Source organism: Eurosta solidaginis, unplaced genomic scaffold (genome assembly GCF_040869045.1).
Source record: "Eurosta solidaginis isolate ZX-2024a unplaced genomic scaffold, ASM4086904v1 ctg00001103.1, whole genome shotgun sequence".
Lineage (NCBI taxonomy): Eukaryota > Metazoa > Arthropoda > Insecta > Diptera > Tephritidae > Eurosta > Eurosta solidaginis.
Genome location: NW_027136936.1, coordinates 63,966 through 84,362, shown reverse-complemented (window position 1 = coordinate 84,362; position 20,397 = coordinate 63,966). Strand labels below are relative to the sequence as shown.

The 20,397-nt window shown below is 35.7% G+C and overlaps 1 protein-coding gene across 1 annotated transcript; it reads right to left on the bottom strand.

Annotated features, from left to right (window-relative positions):
* Positions 1-3,662: 3,662 nt before the first annotated feature.
* LOC137235835 (putative nuclease HARBI1) lies at positions 3,663-4,941 on the bottom strand. Its single transcript, XM_067758654.1, is given in 6 exon segments — positions 3,663-3,886; positions 3,958-4,041; positions 4,107-4,251; positions 4,321-4,753; positions 4,825-4,898; positions 4,900-4,941. Coding segments are annotated over 6 exon segments (1,002 nt in total).
* Between the last annotated feature and the right edge of the window lie 15,456 nt (positions 4,942-20,397).

Genomic DNA, 20,397 nt, shown 5'->3' with positions numbered 1-20,397 from the left:
TTTGCCTTTAGCCAATGCTAAGGTTTTTATGTGCCTAATTATATAGGACTTTTTACTTCGCCTATATTGATAGGGCTTTTTTGTTTTGTTGATTGCCTGTATTTGTTTCACAGGCCTTACTTTTACTTATTTGCCTATGTTTATAGGGCTTCTTTACTAATGCGAGCAGACTTTGCTGTCCCGTCTTACATATATTTTTGTTTGCTTGGTTATGCTCTTTTTCTTTGGAGAGACTTATAGTACCTCCGCTTAGCTCTTTTTAGGCTCGATTGACCAATGAATGATGAGCAGCTTCCTTCAGATTTTGTAAGGGTCTCAAATATAAGGCAGTCGTAAATTGCCATATACCAAAAGTAATTTTTTGGCCCTTACCGCTGGTGGGGAGAACCAAAGAATACTTTAAAGAAGCAAAACAATGTTTTTAATGAGAAGCTAAATACATTCTCAAACGTTACAACAAATGCCCCTTACCTCTGGTGGGGGGAAGCAGTTTGAATTAAAATAAGAAGTGCTTGGTTTGAGAGTTCAAAGAATTCTGATTTATTTACAAATTATCTTACTTTATATACACTTGTCTTATCCTAGCTTTCTTATAATTTGTTGTTGTATACATAAATATTTACAAAGGTTCATTTACATGTGTGTGTGTGTGAATGTCTTATCTTTAACTATATTTATTTACATATATTTGTTTTGTTGATATGAGCGACCTCGTATGCATTATCTTATCTTTGTTTGTGTAAGTAGTCCATATTTACAGAGGTTCATTTGCTACATATCTATATACATGTGTTTGTGCGTGATTGTCTTATCTTTGTTTAAATAGGTCGCTCAATCGCTAAAATATAGTTTCTAACAGTGGACTGTATTTACAAATCGGTTAACTACTATTATCCTGTAAATAAGAAAAAATGTTCAAGGTTGCTTGAACAATTAGAAATAACTTAAGTTTTAAACTTTTTGCAGACATCAGTTGATCAGACTTTTAATAATAGATGGCTTTATTTATTTTGAAATTATATTAATATATTATTAGATCTCATTTTTAATTACTTTATTTCATTCATTCATTTGTTTAATTAAAAATAAACTCTTATCAACTCTGAAACTTGGCCAGGTCTCTTTTTGTGTGGCTTGACAAAACTTTTTGATTTCATTTAGTGAACATTTTAGCGCGTTTTTATTTTGTCCTTATAACTTTATGTGAACAAAAAATATTTTTGTAAATATTGCAATAAATTATTAGATAATTCACAAGGCCTTATATTCCTCATATGTGCTATTATTTTAAACCTCGCATATGTGCTTTGTTGTTGTTTATTATATTAAATTTGGATAAAAAACTACAATTCAGCAGCCTATGTATATCAGATGTACTAAGTTATTGCCAAATAATTTGTTTCATTAAATCCAAAATCCTCTCACCACTTGCATAGCTCCGCCATGATGAAAGTGTCATTTTCAGGGTCGCTTGCAAAAAAACATTATTATTTAAATTTACCGACATATAAGGCAAACTTTACGTAGCCGAGATATTTTTTCATTGCACAGTTTTTGTTATTGTGTGATAAAACTTGGTAGTTTTTACGACAGCATGACACTGCTAACACGCGTCCAAAAATATCGAGAGAGGTATCAAACGACGTGTCTTGACAAACAGTATTAATAATCCGAAGGCGGAAAATAAAAATTTTGACTCGTTAAAAAGATATTAACAAAAAACTGAAAAAAGACCCGCGGGTACCTTCGTAACCGGGGGTGGTATCCATAGTATTTTTGCGCAGAACGCCTTTCTTATAAAAAATTACCCTGTGTGGGTCCCGCACCGCCCTGTAGACCAAAACTATATCCGCGCAAAACTCTTATGTTCACAATTTTTTTGGTGGGTACTCAACGTTATAACAATCACATGAAAATCGCCACCTTCAACTGCAAATATCTCCGGACAGAGATAAAATTCTTCTTTTCTGCCTTCGGATTATTGTTCTCGAGATTAATACGCGTCTTTTGACACCTCTCTCGATATTTTTGACGCGTATCAGCATTGTAAGGCTGTCGTAAAGAATTACCTAAAATTTTACCTGTAGTATGTTCGATGACCAACGATGACATGCTGATCCGACGAGATTCTAAAAATATAGGAAAAATTAAGTATATCAGTGTTGTCTAACCATCAGACTACAGCTATAAATTTGCCCTAAAAAGACTCATCCATTGCGAGTGTCGATTGATATGTAATAATCATTGTAGTTATTGTAGGAATAGTCGCGAAATGCTGAGCGGTCGACTATTCACCCTTATTGCCATTGTCGTCGTCGTCACTAAACGACGACGACTCACGACGACGTGTTAAATTCGGTATTGCCATTGTCGTTTTCGATAACTATTGACGATTATCGACACATTTTTGTATAGGCTAAGCAAATTTTCTGTCGTCGTCGCCATCACACGACGCCATTTTCGTCGACGCTGGTTTTACTGACGACAGAAGGAAAATTTGTAAGTAAAACATTTCTTTTTTAATTAATTAAATATACAAGCATGTAATATGCTTTTTTTTTTTAGATATTCAAAATGAAAATAACGAGTGTGCAACAATTCGAGGTTCTTATAGCTGAGCTAGAAAAAAATCCTTGCCTAGCAAAAGGTTTCCAAAGAGGTATGACACCAGCAAATTTTAAACAACAGTGGGAAGCGATCAGCATAAAATTAAATTCTTTGGGACCACCTTTAAGAGACAGCGACGGTTGGCAAAAGTAATTAATGTAATTAAATTAATAGAGCATAGTTTTTAATCAAAATATACTATGCAGGTATGGCGAGATTTAAAATTTAAAGTGAAGAAAAAACTGGTGAAAAATAGGGAAGAAAGCAATGCAACAGGTGGTGGCATGAATAAACAATTTACGCTTAGTCCGTTGGAAGAGGCAGTGGCCAACTTGCTGCAATTCGACAAGCAGCTGAGCCCGGAAGGGATTGTACAAGGTGTGCAGCTGCCGGTTGAGCAAACTATAGAAGCTTACGTAAATTGTGTTGTCGAGGATGATCCGCAAATAATTTCAGATGTTCAGCTGCATCCACCGGATTTTCCTTCCGAAGATGGCCCGAGTACTTCAGTGGTCGGAAGAAGGAGAGCCCAGACTACCGCTGCTACTAAGGTACGCAAATCCAAAAAAAAAGGACAAAGACAGACGATCTTTTAGAGAAACACAGTAGCATGCAAGAGAGGGTCCTTACCGATGTCACGAATAGGCTAAATTCAATTAAGCACCCTTTACGAGATACAGCACGGTACCAAAAAAAAAATGCTCGCGATTGAGGAGGAAAAGCTACAGATGCTGAAGAAAAAAGAATGTAAGGAAGTAGAACTTCATAAAATGAATATGGTTTTAAAAGCCATAAAAATTAAAATAGCGAAAACTAAACTAAAGAATTTAGAAAAAAAAGAAGAAGACTGATTTTTATGTACATACATATTTTATTTTTAAGAAAATTTATTTTTTCCGTTTGTTTGATGTACATATTTTATTTTAAGTACCTGAATTACTTTTTATTTCTAAATAACTGAATTATTTTTGTTTTGTGATATTAGTTATTAAGACGACTGAATTTAATGCATATATGTACACAATAAAAAATGAACTGAAATTTTCAGTCTGAAACTATACAAAGCTGGTTTTGATTTGCTCTCTAATTTGTGATGCTTCCATATTCGCAATATTTTCTACATCATCAATATTTTCACAATTCTCTAAGTTCTGCTCTTGACTGTGTACATCCTCGTTTGCAGAGCGAGAACTAAAATCAATGCATATGTTTTGAAGTGCTGCACATACATTAGCAATTTGCGTGGCTTTAGATGGCGTATAGTGAAGTTGACGTGCAGCTAGCAAACAGCGAAAACGGTTTTTTAGTACGCGAATAGTACGTTCAATTATATTTCTAGCTTTGGCGTGCTTGGTATTGTAAATAGCTCGGGACTTCCTTCTGTGCTTCGATACGGTGTCATAATAAATTGTTCTAGAGGATAGCCCGCATCGCCTACAAATATAAAAAAATTTTATATAACTTTTACATGATTTAAATTGTGTGCAATTGGTTTTTACCTAAAAGCCAGAAGTTACGCTCTCCAGCATCGTATCGTTCTCGCAGAATTCTTCTAGCATGGCTAAGGTTCCATATGAGGGAATCATGGCCCGAACCCGCATGCTTAGCATCCATATACCTTATTCGCAACTTATGATCACAAATCTGTCAAATTGTTTGTTAAAAAATTATTATTTAGCCGATTAAAAGTTTATCTGTTCTTACAATCATGGCATTTAAACTAAAAAATCCATTTCTATTGTAGTATAGATGCTGGTCTTGTTTTCTAGGAGCGAAAATTTTTATATGATTTCCATCAACGCAGCCAATAACTCCTGGAAAGCCAGTTTTTTCGAAAAAATACTCCTTGAATTCTGTGTATTCAGCCTCTGTCATGTGAAATTTTATCCAAAGAGGACATATAAAGGATTCCAAAACGTCGAGTGTTTCAGCAAGTACAGCACTAACGGATGGCTGGGAAAGTCCAAGATGGAAATCATTTCCCACACTTAGTTGATAGGAACCTTGCCCCAAAAATCGCAACGTTGCTGCCAATTTTATGGTTTTTGAAATCGCCGTTGTCCTGATTTCGTTTCTCATATGCGGCTGAATTGTTTCCAGAACATATCTGAAGGCAGCTTTATTGAGACGAAAATAGTCTTCAAATCTGGAATAAAGTATAATATTTCCAGCTGAAACATTAATACATTCTAAACCTCCGAAAGTTGTTATACATACTTGTTGTCTGGCAAACGAAATACATCGGAGTTATTCCTTATTTTTTTTTCTATTTAATCTAAGCTCCTCTTTATTCTTTTCGTCACTAGAGCTTGCACTACTGTCATAAAAAAACATTTTTGTAAAATCTTGAAATAAAATATTTAAACAAAGCTTAAATCACGAAAAAAGATTCAGAAATAGTATGAAATATCGAACAGCTGATCCAGAAATGGCAGAGATGGTATATTTTCCTTTCGTTTTATCGATAAACTGTCGACGTCGTCTCAACAGGCTTAGCCAATACCGATTTGGTGTCGAAGTGACGACGACGCCGATACGATGTGACGTCGACTGAAAAACGACGACGATGTCGACGACGACAATGACAATAAGGGTGATTAATTGTGATCGACACTGGCAATAGGAGGTATGTTTTAAAGTGCTACTTTCGTATGAAAGGCTTGATTACCTATTGTAGATTCACTGGCACACGTAACGCTGCTGGTTCTCCGGTAACTATTTTCATCTGCAACTATAATTTTTCAAAATGTGTTAAACGATGTTAGGTAATAAACAGAGCAGGTAGAATCCAGTACAGGTGTTTAATTCTCAATTGTTAGATATGAGCAAATAATTGAAAAGAATTGAAAGTAATCGATAGTATTTGAGATAATTGATCAAGAATTGAAAAGCGGTGTATTCGCTACCAAGTACCAGCAACAAGTAATTGTAATTGAAAATTAAATTTTTTAATTACCAAGTATATTCATTACTGCGCAGCTCTGACAATAAATCATGTTAAAAAATGAGTGTTTACTTACATTTAACTTTCTTGGCTGGGATTGCCGCCGTCGAGGAGTTTTTGTTTTGCGCCTCAAATTTTTTGAAAATGTGCTCAAAAAGAAAAAAAAATGTTAGTAATAAATATAAATAAAATAAATAAATGTAAGGAAGTAAATAACTACATGCAGGTATGTAAAATTGGAATTAGAAGAAGTTTATCTGTTAGAGCGATACACATCAATTTGTATTCGAAATCATCCAGATAAAATTCTTCTACAATAGGCGAAGGAGCTAGGTCGGCAGTGCATATTCCTAATGTAAGAGAGTCGATAGGTTCTGTGAAAAACTGTTTAAATTCAGTAATTTCTTTCTTTTTATAACATTACTATTTTGATCTTTGAAATCTACTATTTCTACATAATCTTGTGATTTCAGCGAACAATAATTATTTGGACGTTGTGTGGATAGCATATATCCGTCAAAATAAAAACTGTTTATGAAATTATCTTTAGTCTTAAATCCTGAAAATTTAGAATCAGTGACAATTGCTTCCTGCATTACCATATTTGATATTTGTCGTAATATTTGCCTTGGTTGTCTTACGTAAGATTTCGAAACTTGTAAATAATTTCCAAAAGAATAAGCGGAATAATTTGAAGGAAAACCAAGTTCTTTAACATCTTCCGCAATATGCAGTAAACCATGCACATTGAAGTTAATGCTAACTTTAGAATATCACTCTCTAAATCAATATTTAAGCAAAATTTTTTAGAACAAAACAAGCGGCAAGCACAATGTAAAAGAAGGAATTCATAGTATACATCCCCAGGAATTTCGTCTTTAAAAACATAGATTCCATAGTAGAGAAGAAACATACGAAATTCTGTAGCTTTCTAGTTCGCTATTTCAACCAAAGATCTTGGTTTTCGAACAAATTCCTTTGTTATATAGGGACGTAAAGCTACTACTTTTGAAGATATGTTAATTTTTGCTTCTTTTCTAAATTTGTAGTTTGACTCATTGCCAATAATACGCATGATAAATTTTCGCATTACACCTAAATCAATTAAGTGCATAACGTCTATGGGTACTTGTTATATCATGCCAATGCTAATATTTTCTAAGGGAGATAAATTATTTCTAAAAGCTGGCGCATGTTTGTGAGGGTACTTTCGTTCTAAAAAATCTTCATTAGAAACAAGCGTTCCAGCCTCTGTGCTATAAGTTAGGACGCCATTAATTTTGTGTACCACTTGAGTACATTTTGGACAACCATGTCCCCCAGTATGCCCAAGTATTCCGCAAAGAAAAGCTTTTGCAGGCGCATCACAAACAAAAGCCCTTATTGTAAATGTTATACAGCGGCCATTGAAATCGAAACCATTTTCCCGAATTTCTGCTACTTCTTCAGTGAGTTCAGCCAAAAATTGGGTGATTGAACTTGGTTTCGATTTACCTAGATAAATTCCAGTAGTGAAAACTGTCGTATTTGGTATATTAACTATTCGCAATAAATTTGGCCAAACTTGTACCCTAGAACTGCGATATAATGGTAACCGATCAGTATTAACATCAACAATTATGTTGTTATAATTATTTAACGTTTCTCCAATTCTATTTAGTTGCGTTTTAATGCCTATGTTACAGTAGAATACATATTTTTAACTAAAATTCCAGACTTATTTTTTAAAAGAGTTTCCTCACTTTTGGGTACATTCATACTTTCTTCGCATATGGCGTCTACTTACCTTGCGCATGCTGCTATAGATTATTTTATTGTATTTTTTTATTCTTTTATTTATTTAACACAAATTTTTTGTCGTATGATTTTCCACTTATCACTCAATTTGGCAAAACTGATGACTGCCAAATACCGATTATATTGCACGTAAATTTATCGATAGAATTGTGATAGCTAATCCACTATTCCGATCATAAGAAAAACTTATTACTGAGGTGCTTTGCCAAATAAGTTAAAAAAGGTACATTTTGACATTTATCCTTATGAACATGAACGCCAGAAATATATTTTGCTGGTAGAGTCATCTGGGCGCTTCAAACCGAAGAAAACGTTAAGGCGTGTCATTGTTATCTTATAAAAAATTTTTACTGCATACCAACTATATTGCATGCAATTTTCTGTACTTATTGTAAACAATGTTTAAACTTGTTTAGTTGAGATCATATGTCAAATCGAAGCACTGGGAGAAGGGCCTGGCAATGTTGACATAGTCGTAACGATATTTTTACTTATCCATATCAATTGGCATCAGTTATCGGTGCCTCAACCTAAAAATCGTGAAATTTTCATAAAAATTAAGAAAACGCAAAAAATTACAAATATATACCCCAAAAAAAAAACTCTTTTACTCAAAACGTATCCAAAACAATAAATAAAATCTACAAAAAGTTAATAAATTCTCCAACTCAAAAATTGTTAGGTTATCGATATAGCGAAAAACCCAAAAACCAATTGATTGGCCATGGTATGGTTATGGCTAGGGCGTTATGTTATGGCACTATTGACCAATTACATTGATTTCCATAAGGTTGGTTGGATCAGCTTTTTTATATGGATATGGATACGTAAAGTTTAAACGGCCCTGAAAGCGTTCTACATGAGGCAGGATTTACATAAAACACTTTACGCGTCATGCAACGTTCTATATTAGACACATTTTATATTTTGATTATATAGCAGGCGAAGTAACGCAACTACGCGTTAACATAGAACGCTTGACACGTCACTTCGCTGAAATGCTTTGACAGTGCCATGCTAGCAATACCTCAACTTCATGAATCGTTTTATGTTACAAAGATATAATATTCATAATCTAAATAAAATAGGTATTAAAGTTAGTTGATTTTTTTTTTTTTTGACAGAAAGCTCAAAGGAAATTATGTCAAAATTGCAACAGGTTTCAATTTTTCATTTTAATTATAACATTTTTACAGGCCAAACTAGTAAAAAATCATTGCGTTCGCTTAACGCACGAACATAAATGAGCTCTTAATGTCCTAACCGAAATAAGAATTGGCAAGCGCGTTAGCTTTTTCTTCAGAAATTCAATTTCTGTTGCTCTCATACAATTTCTATGTGCATTCGACAGCATTCGACAGAAAAAAATCGATGGTTTTCCTAAAATAAAACTGTCGATAGTGTCATCGTTAGTTTTGCAGCTCTATGGATAACAAAAAACATTCTTGTTGACATCATTTTATTGCAATATATTAAATATATATATAATGGGTTTATAAAATTGTGCGTGAAAGTTTGGACGCGATGAATTTGTTCGATTGGGCGATGATCAGCCGTAAACCGAACAAAGTTTTACTCAAGTTTGTGAAACCAAGAAAATACGTTTCTGTGAGTACAAGCTCAGCAAAGGAGGCCAAGGAGGATCTGGTCGCCAGTTCTTTTAGAATTCAGGACGTGTATTCTACCTACTAAAGAGCCATGAGAAATCTAATTACATGGAAGGATTAAAAAGTGCAAATACGCAGGCCTAAATGAGTCATTGTTGAGATATTACACCATTATTTACCGAAAAAGGGTAATTGTTTACGGGAAAATTTTAGAATACTAATTATTGTAATAGACAGATATATATGTACAATACAGAGCCATTCTTAAAATTAAAAATTCAAAAAAGGTACATAGAAAATTTGTATGTTATAAACATTTGACATCGAATTGTATAAGAAAAAAATAAAATTAAAATATCAGGCTAAACATAAGAGTATAGCAGTATGTAAAGCAGCAAACGAACATTCAAAGCCAATGCAGTTATACAAATCATTGTACCGCGAGCACCAATGGCGCAGGGGACTGTTTCTAGCAAAATTTTGCCGGCATAGAGGTAAATGAAAAGGCACAAAATGTCTGGACGCCCTAGCAGGAACCGCAAAATTTAGTTGACTGATTAGGTCAGTGGAGTCAATCACACCAATGATGAGCTTGTGAATGAACATAACGCCAAGTAATACTCTACGATTCTCTAGAGATGGCAAATTAATTAGAAGAAGTCTATTCCTGTATGGTGGAAGATGAGTACTTGATTCCCAGTTGAGACCTCGTAATGCAAAAATTAAAAACCGTCTCTGGACCGACTTAATCCGATCAACATGGATTTGATAGATCGGAGACCAGACACATGAACAGTACTCGGGAATAGGACGTACCAGCGAGGTATAAAGGATCTTTGTGAAATAAGGGTCATCAAACTCTTTAGCCCAACGTTTGATAAAACCTAATACACCAGTTGCTTTGTTTATAGCGGTTGAAATATGTGTGGTAAAACTTAATTTCGGATCAAAAATAACTCCTAGATAAGTTACAATAGATATCCGCTCCAAGGGGTCGCCGTTAAGTGTATAAGATGATAGGACCGGCTTCACACGGTGAAAAGTCATTTGCTTACATTTAGAGTAATTCAAAAAAAGTAAATTTGCAGTACACCAGCTTTGAAATGAGTCAAGATCGGCCTGAAGCTGATTAAAACAGAACAAGTTCGAAGGCAGATATGTGTAACAAAGTTTTACATCATCTGCATACATAAAAACTCTAGAATGTAATATAACCTTTGGTAAGTCGTTAATGAACAGGTTAAAGAGTAATGGACCCAAGTGGCTACCCTGGGGCACGCCAGAAGTTACATCAAACGACTTTGAAAGATTGTTGTTAAAGAAGACTCGCTGAGTCCTATTTTCAAGATAACTTGAAATCCAACTTAATAAAGGCGCTGGAAAACCCAGAAGATCAAGTTTGGTAACTAAGAGCTCGTGATTAACAGAGTCAAATGCTTTACTAAAGTCGGTGTAAATTACATCTGTTTGTTTGCAAACTAAAAAACCATTCATAACAAAAGACGTAAATTCAAGCAAGTTGGTAGTAGTTGATCTCCGATGAACAAAACCATGTTGACAAGGCGATATTAAAGAGCTACACAAGTATTGAAGCTAGACCTACTACCTTTTTTATGCAAAGGTATAATAAACGATTGTTTCCAAATAGATGGGAATGATGCGGATTCCAGAGACAGTTTAAATAATTTAAAGATAGGCTCTGATAAGCTGACAGCACAGTACTTAAGTACACAACTAGGAACACCATCTGGACCCGGTATATCGGTTTCAATGCAAGAAGTTTATTAAGAACAGTATCTTTATCAATAAATGGATTGAAATATTATTAGAACTTTCCAAGCAATATGGATAAAGATTAGACTGGACACATTGGGATGAATAGGTTGATTTAAAGAATTCAGCAAATAAATCTGCGACTTCGTGATCAGAATTTGCGTTTTTGCACCCATAAATAAAAGTAGATGGGAAACCAGAAGTTTTCCTTTTGGAATTAACAAATCTGTAGAAACGTTTTGGATTATTAGTAAATTGGAATTTGCAACATGATAAGTAACCTTTATAACACTGCTGGTTAAGACGATGAAAATTGGAGCGCGCCACTAAATATTTAGATAAATCAATAGCTTTACCAGATCTTTTGAAACGCTTATAGAGTCTAGATTTAATATTATCAAGTCTTAATAGTTGCTTTGAAAACCAAGGTGGTTTACCCGTGGTGGTACTGGAATAACGGAGGGGGACACAGCTTTCAAACAAAGCATCAAGAGAACTATAAAACAAGGAAGTCGCTGTTTCAACGCCTGTACACGCATAAAGACTCGACCAGTCATGTGCAGAAATCAAATTATTGAGCTCACTAAAATTCGTCTTTGAAAAACATCTCGACCGGGGTCGGGAATTGGGCTTAGAAACATCGAGCATCACAGGTTGAACAACATCCAGTACTATCTCAAGCGTAGGATGAAGAGGGTATTCAGGAAGGGATAATGGGGGAGTTTGGGTTAGAGTAATACCCGCAGAGTCATCTGTAAAAACTAAGTCTAAGATTTTCCTTTTGGAATTTAAAACATTATTAATTTGGAGAAGAGATGTATCTAGCAGGCTATTTAAAAACTCGTGCTGAGTAGTGGGAGTCATAAAATTTGAGTCGATGGTATTGATCCAATTTACTGATGATAAATTGAAATCACCAAGAACTACTAGGCGGTCTTTGTCTCGCAATTGCGAGTACAAACTACAAATAACAGTGCTATGACATGTATAAACGTGTATATCCGATCGTGGCGGTATATACGAGCAGCAGATAAACAAACAAAAATTATGCAAGGCAAGCTTTACTGCTATAAATTCAATGCCATTTATGGTGTCCAATAGCAGCAACTCAGAGGGAAGCGCCGAGTCAACAGCAATAAGGACACCACCTGCTCTAGATTCACGATCACGCCGATAAACTACATATTTACGTGAAAAGAGTTCAGAGTTAAAATTATCAGCTTTTAACCAGGTTTCAGTAAAAGCTATAACTTGAGAAGTAAAAATAAAACTATTCAGATAAAAGGTACTTAATTTCGATCTTAGGCCACGAACATTTTGGTACGTGATGGTTATTTTTTCACTGTTTCCGCAGGGATTTTTGAGTTTTTTGAAGTTCCTGCGGCGTAAGGTTTTTTTGTAAACAAATGCACAACTGAATGTTTCGGCCAGAATGTATGTTCAAGAACTCTATCAAAATAAGCGTCTGGCACTGATATTTTAAATGATGAAATATCCCTATCATATCTAAAATTAAATTTATAAACGCCTATTTTAATAGGTTGTGAAAGGTCTAGCTTATCTTCTATATACTTAATAATATCATTTTCCATAAGCGAAGAATGAAGACGAGATACAAAAATTGTCCTGCGAGGCGGCACGGCAGTCACCTGCCTCGGTTGCGCATTGTCAACATTTGGCAAACGCACAGCGGCGGAGGTAGAATCACCACCTGTGTTGGTGGAGCTGGAAGCAACACTGTCATTATTAATAGTTGTTATATCATTAACAGCAGTAATTTGAACTTGAGCCAAGGGTGTAGGTTTAGCATTCGTGTTTACTTTATCAGCGGCTATGTGTTCAGCAGCAGCGTGAGCATTTGCAGTTTTTGCAGTTTTATTGGTAATGTCTTTAGCATTAAGGTTAGCAGAAATGTTATTAGCAGTCGAAGGCTTATCATTGGTATTTACAGCATAAGAGGTACTTGAGGTGTCTACGGCATCATTATTAGTATGTGGGAAGACAGTATGTACTTTATCGGCGGCGGTGAAATTGTTTGAATTAGCGGCGCCAGAATTTTCAACAGTAGACAGCCTGGCGTCACTGCAGACAGCGGACGGTGACAAAACAATTGACGAAAACGAAGGTGGGATAGGCACAGAGAGGGGTGTAGGTGTGAGCATAGCCGATGCATTATCAGCTATATGTAGCTGTGGACCTTCTAGAGGAGTGTTTAGAGGGGGACCCGTACACTGCGAATGCGAGCCAGAAGGCAGCGGCGAGAAAGTGCATAGATCCATTGCATATGTAGGCATAGCATCGTTGTTGTGTTTTGGCGGCAAAGTACACGAACTCACTGCAGCTTTGAGCGCACCGATTTCGGCAGCCAACACACCAATGCTATCACGATTGTTCTTATTGTTTTTGCTTTTATTCCTATTTTTAGCACTGCGCTTATTTGATCTTGCTTTTTCCTTCGCTTTGTCTTTGTTGCTGCTTTTTTCTTCCTCCATGTTAACAGCTTGGTTACAACAAATTAAGTTTTTTATGCCATCTATTTGGGTAGACAAATCCCTGAATTTTACTTCAAAAGCAGTCATTATGGCTTCTAGCTCCAGTTTTTGAGAGGCTAGGACGGAGTCAAATGCCTTCGAAACTTTAATAGGCGCATTTACACACTCCGCACACATGTAGCGTATATGATAATTTGATTTTATTAGTTTAACGTCATATTCAATGATGGCGCCCTCACAGCACGCGCGATGGAAGCGCTTTTTACAAAAGCCATTACACGGCACACTTGTATTGTCAGTACGATCAAAACCCTTATCACATTTTCCGCAAAAGTCATCCATAATTAAGTTGAGATCAAAAACTCGAGAATAAAATACCAAAACAAAAACAAAGCGATCAAGTAGATTCAATAATGAACGTCTGGTCACCTTTATATAAACTGATGGTCAGATGTCTTCACACACAGGTGGCGCAGTTGACCGCTTGGCAAGTGTCAGGTTAGTTAGTAATGGCGCAAAGTGTATTTACTTGTTCTATGCACTAATTGTTGTTGCATGCAATTAAATTTATAAGTGCATTAGTTATTGTTGTTGCACTGCAATTTAATTTTAGATTCACAACTATCCACTTTTACAAGAAATACGCCAGAGAGCAAAAAACGTCCATTAACTTCCAATCAATAGAAAGGATATAACCATGTATTTAGCAATTCTCACAATTGTTTGACACTTTAAACCATTTAATTAAATTTTCAAAAGGACGAGCAAAGAAACTTTCGACTTGCTTAGCCAGAGTTGCCGTCAGCTCATTCACGAACGCAAAAAGAGCTTTTTCAAATTTTTTTGTAAATAAAGACTAGAAAAGTTAAAGATATATATACATCAGATGAAAGGTATTTTTATGAGTTATTTTTCGATTCTGCACTTGTTCCGTTTTTTAGATATGGCAGCACAGATTTGTAATGTCATAAAATATATATACGTATACACATATAAAAGTTGTATAGAAATTTGCAAACTTTAACAACACATAACTTTTAAATTATAAGTTTGCGCACTTTAAAATATATATATTTGTATCGGGAGAACTCCCTCTTTCATTTGATACCAAGTTAAACCCCGAACTCGAGGGGCGCTAAACTAAATCGCTGCCTTGTTTACTTTAACTCACAACTGCTAAAATTTGGGTTGGATTTTATATAAGGTGCCACGATTTTCATACCTTTGTTGATTAGTAGGGGTAGAGGGGTTCCTAAAAATCACCAAAATGGAATCCGCAGCTCTAGGAAACTCTTAGTTTATGAAATATAAGCTTTTCAATTTCCAAATTTAGTAAAATTTCAACTTAAGTCCTGCACTTAAAATTCGGGTCGCACATGTCGGTAGCGGTATCAAAAGAAGCGTACTTGCGTCAAGATTCAGAATCCGAAAGCAGAAACTATATTTTTTATCTCGTTTAAAAGTTATTTGCGGAAAACCCATCGATACTATTGTCGTTTTTTTCGTTGTTGCAATTAAACAAACAAGGTGCATTCACAAGTCCCTGAAGATGATTTCTAATTGAAATCGAAATATCGACAAAATAAATAAATACAACATATATGGTATAATTAATTGCATTTTTATTATTAATATATATGTGTGGCCTAGAGCTCGGAAAATAAAAATTTTATTTCTGTCCGGAGATATTTGCAGTTGAAGTTGGCGATTTACATGTGGTTGTTGTAAATTTTTACCCACAGAAAAAATTGTGAACGCAGAAGGACATCAACGTGGCGGTAGCCACGGTTATACCACACACCCGGACTTGGCATGGCGTAGCCCAGGGTTATTTTTTATAAGCGCGACCGAAGGCCGCCAACGCAGAAAGGTGTTCTGCGCAAAAATACTATGGATTTCACCCCCGGTTTCGGAGGGATCCGCTGGTCTTTTTTCGGTTTTTCGTTAATATCTTTTGAACGATTTAAAATTTTTATTTTCAGGTTTCGGATTATTAATACTGATGTCAAGGCGCGTCGTTTGACACCTCTCTCGGTATTTTTGGACGCGTATTAGCAGTGTCATGCTGTCGTATAGAATTACCCAAAATTTTATTTCGTTTCAGAGATATTTGCAAACAAAATTGAAAATTTTCATGTGGTTGTTGTTGTTTTGATAATTTTGTGGTACCCACAAGAAAAACTGTGGGTAAAAGTGTTTTGCGCGGATATAGTTTTGGTCTCCAAACTGGTGTTGGACCCACCCAGAGTAATTTTTAATAATCGCGACGGAAGGCCGCCAATGCAGAAAGGTATTCTACGCAAAAATACTATCGATTCCACCCCCGGTTTTGGAGCGCTCCAGGGCCATTTTTCGGTTTTTTGGAAATAACTTTTGACAGAAATAGGGAAATACAGGATTCGTGGTCCTGGGATCAAAACGCGTCTTATGACACTTCTCCCGATATTTTTGGTCGAGTTTTAGCAAATGTGAGCTAAAGTAAACAATTACCCGAAAAGTGCATTTGGTTTAGTTTTCTCATGTACTAATTTTCTACACAAAATTATATACTATGTAACATATAAAAATAACTTCGGAAATATAAATTTTATAAAAACATCTTTTAAAATACTTCAGTCTACGGAAGAGGCAAGTATGATAAAAAGTAAGCACTTTAGGATAAATTATATAGGATATATAGGTACTCTTCGTTTACTTCACCAACACAGAACTTGAAAAAATGGAAGTTCTGAATATACTTGAAAAAAGAATATATTCTCACAATCGCGTATTGGGCCCACTTTGCGAAGATGGCAATACAGCGACTGCAACTGACACCGCTGAGATCAATAAATCTGTAGGTACTCCATCAGAAACAATTGTTAACTCCTTTCTAGCAGGCAATAGTATGTTAAATAGAGTTATTGGCAACCGAGAAAAATCACTAATACTACTTCACGTGCTCCTAAGATGGAAAAATATTTCAATCACAATTTTTTCTAAAGGGGTAAACCTGACTGCTGCAGCTCCAGATTTACATGGAGTTTGATCAATTGGAACGCATCAAACAACTTGAATCCATACTCGGTGCTGAATATTTTCGCAGTATACCGGGTGAATGTACTGAAAAGCTAATACGAAATGCAGAAGATAATACAAAATTTGCACAAGAAGCGGAATTAATCGAAGAGAATCTGATCTTGCCTATGAAGAGGTACGGTGAAACACAAAATAATTTATTCGAATCACTTGGGGCTATGAATAAACGACTTGAAGAAAAAATTTAAGCAGAGAAACGTGCAAAAAGCGAATTGGATATTGGGGCACCTTGGTTGCTGTGTACTATTTGGGATGATTGAGGTTAAAAGGGTCTACAATTATTAAAAAAACTCAAAATCAAAATATGTTTTGTATAAATATGAAGTACGTAAAGTTAGCAGTAGTAGAGGCTGATGTATATTTTTTTAGTTAAAGGATCTTTAATAAAATAAAAATACTTGATTTTCCCCAAAGGAAAATTAGTTCAGCCCTACAATTATGTACAAATTTAAAAGAACATGCAATTTATGTGTTAACCCGCAAGCAGCCAAGTTTACTGTTGAGTATGATCTTGCTTATCCTACTAAATAATAATAATAGTGTTTTTCTCGGTAAATATGCGGAGATATTAAGCCCGCTTCTCTTCCAATATGTGGTGTGCTGTTTTTAATTGTTCCCACTGGTCATCCTAAACGTTTTAGCCGACTTATATTGTTTGGTTGATTTTCCGACATGGTGGATAAATGATGTATATTGGAACGATATTCCGTCATCCCTTGTCAAATTTGGTTTTGAGACAAACCGGTTTCGGCGTTGTGCCATCATCAGTGTCGATTTTCGTTCTGATCTGTTGTTGTCGTTTGTCCTGTATTTATAGTTCGTAGGTATATGAGCAGGTATTGTCAAATTGATGCTTGTGTATATTTAGTTATTTGTATGTGCTGTGTGTTCATTCAGAACCGAGGGTGGTTGACTAATCGATTTGTGTGGCTGACTGGGTAGGTAGAAATCTGTGATTTTAGTCGTTTGACCTTCTTTGTCGGTTTTTTGTTTTGGTGTGTTAATTGTTTTGTGTTTATTTGTTGTTGTGTGTTTGTCTGTTGTACCTGTGTGATTAAGTTGTTTCCTATAAACAAGTTTTAAAGGCTCGAATAATGTGTCAGAAATTGTGTTTATCTGTTCGTTTATTATTCTACCGTCGAATGTTTTCTGTTTGTAGATTTCCATGTTTTCGAGTACGTTGAGACGTCGGCCCTTTTCTTGTATGTGAAGAACCCTAACTGTTTTATTGATGTTTGCTGGGGAACATTCATTCTCGACCATGTGATTCGCGAAGTTAGACTCGGGTATAATGTTTGGATTCCGTATTTTTTTGTTGTAATCTCTAATAAGTTCTCTGAACCTCGTTCTTATTTGCCGTCCTGTTTGTCCTATGTAACTATGCTGGCATCCGCAGGTAAGCTTGTATACGCCGTGGCTGCTAAATGGATCCTCTGAGTTAATGTTAGTTCTTAGTTTTCGCCCTAGATTGTTCGATGTTTTGAATGCTGTGTTAATGTTGTATTTTTTAAAGAAGTTTGCCAATTTATATGTTGCTTTTCCAGTATATGTCATAGTCGTCCAGCTATTATTTTCCTTTTCATTATTTCTTTTTGGTTCTCCATTTGTCCTTCTGAGCTTATCTACTAGTGCTTTTTTATATCCGTTGTTTGCAGCGATATTATATATGACCTCAAGTTCTTTCTTATATGCCTCTTGTGTAAGAGGTGTTCTTTCAAGTCTATGTACCAAGTGCCTTAATGCTGCATTTTTATGCTGTTGAGGGTGATTTGAGGTATTGTGTATTATTGTGTCGGTGGCCGTTGACTTTCTTTATATGTCATAGTTAAATCTTTTGGCTTCTTTATCAATATTTATCGTGAGGTCTAGATAGTTGATTCCTCCGTCTTTTTCGGTTTCCATTGTAAATTTTATATTTCCGTGCTGCTTGTTGAGGTACTCCAGTACAAGCTCTTCGTTATTAGTAGTTAAAACGCATATTATGTCATCCACGTATCTAGCATAAAATGACACGCCTAATTTGGACTTCAGCTCCTGTATGTACTTTTCTTCCAGATTTTGCATGAACACTTCCATAAGAATTGCTGGTGTGGGGCTTCCCATTCCAAGACCGTTTGTTTGTCTATATATTTTATTGTTGAATTGAAAATAGTTTTGACGTAAAGTGGTTGTTAGCGTATTTGTGATTTGCATACTTTTCACTTTGTTTTTTGTGTTATGAACTATTGTTGAGCTAACTATTGGTATAGATGGGTATAAATCTTTTATGTCAAAAGATACCAATTTGCTGTTTCTTGTTAGCTCTACGGTCTCGAGTATCTCTATTAGTTCTGTTGTGTTAGCTATTGCATATTCGTTCCTTAGCTCCAGAGTATCTATCAATATCGTTTTTAAATATTTGGACAGTTTGTAGCATGGTGCCGATTTAAAATTAATGATGGGCCTCATTGGCGTGTCCGGCTTGTGGATTTTTGGTAGCGCAACCAGTGGAGGAGCCGAAGGGTTCATTTGGACCAATCTATGTGCCATGTTAGAATCTACTATATTTGTTGCATTTTTTATAGCAACTTTGATTTGTTTTTGGTATTCATCTGTGGGATCCTCTCTCATTCTACGACATTTCATTTCCTCTATGAGATCCTCGGTTTTGGATATATATTGCTCTTTTTCGATTAGCACAGTGGTGTTTCCTTTGTCCGCTTTCGTTGTGACAATATTGTTTTTCCTTAGTTTATGCCGTAGATTCTTTATTGTTTTCTCCTCTGTATTCGATTTTTGTCCTTCCTGTGCTTTCACCTCCTTTTTTATGATTTCCCTGCACATGTGTCTTGCGTGCCCCTGTTCTTCCTGTGGTATCAATGATATTGCGATCTCCGCATCTACAATCGCTTGCTCAGTTTTTCTTACTATATTCTGGTCCATGATATTGTGCTTCAGGCCCTTTTCGAGAAGTTGTGCCTCTTCCTTGGTAATAGCCACTTTTGTGAGGTTAACGAACTTGTCATGAAACTGGTGAAGGTTTTGGTTTTGGTTACCCTCTCGTCGTCCTGCCAGCTTGTCCAATTTTCGGTTGAGCGACCTGTATTTTTGTTGTAGTTCCTGATCGACCTCTGTCTTAATGCGGTCGAAACATTCCATTAATGCAGTCGTAGGTAGTTGTTCTGCCAATCTTAAATGGATAGATAATAACTCGGCATTTATCTCATCCTTCTTCGAGTATAAGCTTTCCAACTCATATTTTAAAAAATCCTTTCCGCTTTTCTAACTGTTTTCCTGCTAGATTTGGTATTTGCCTTTATTGTTATTTTTCCGAATTTCGGAGTAACATTCAACTCCAGGCATTGTTTGTTGAACCAAATGCTCGCCTTTGCTTTATATATTTTCAGTAGGCGTCGCTTGTGAATTGTTAGTAGTCCGTTTGCGTTCAAGTTAAAAGCCTGACAAGCAATAACTGACTTATCTTGTTTGGTTGATTTTCCGACAGGGTGGATAAATGATGTATATTGGAACGATTTTCCGTCATCCCTTGTCAAATTTGGTTTTGAGACAAACCGGTTTCGGCGTTGTGCCATCATCAGTGTCGATTTTCGTTCTGATCTGTTGTTGTCGTTTGTCCTGTATTTATAGTTCGTAGGTATATGAGCAGGTATTATCAAATTGATGTGTATATTTAGTTATTTGTATGTGCTGTGTGTTCATTCAGAACCGAGGGTGGTTTACTAATCGATTTGTGTGGCTGACTGGGGTAGGTAGAAATCTGTGATTTTAGTCGTTTGATCTTCTTTGTCGGTTTTTTGTTTTGGTGTGTTAATTGTTTTGTGTTTATATGTTGTTGTGTGTTTGTCTGTTGTACCTGTGTGACTAAGTTGTTTCCTGTAAACAAGTTTTAAAGGCTCGAATAATGTGTCAGAAATTGTGTTTATCTGTTCGTTTATTATTCTACCGTCGAATGTTTTCTGTTTGTAGATTTCCATGTTTTCGAGTACGTTGAGACGTCGACCCTTTTCTTGTATGTGAAGAACCCTAACTGTTTTATTGATGTTTGCTGGGGAACATTCATTCTCGACCATGTGATTCGCGAAGTTAGACTCGGGTATAA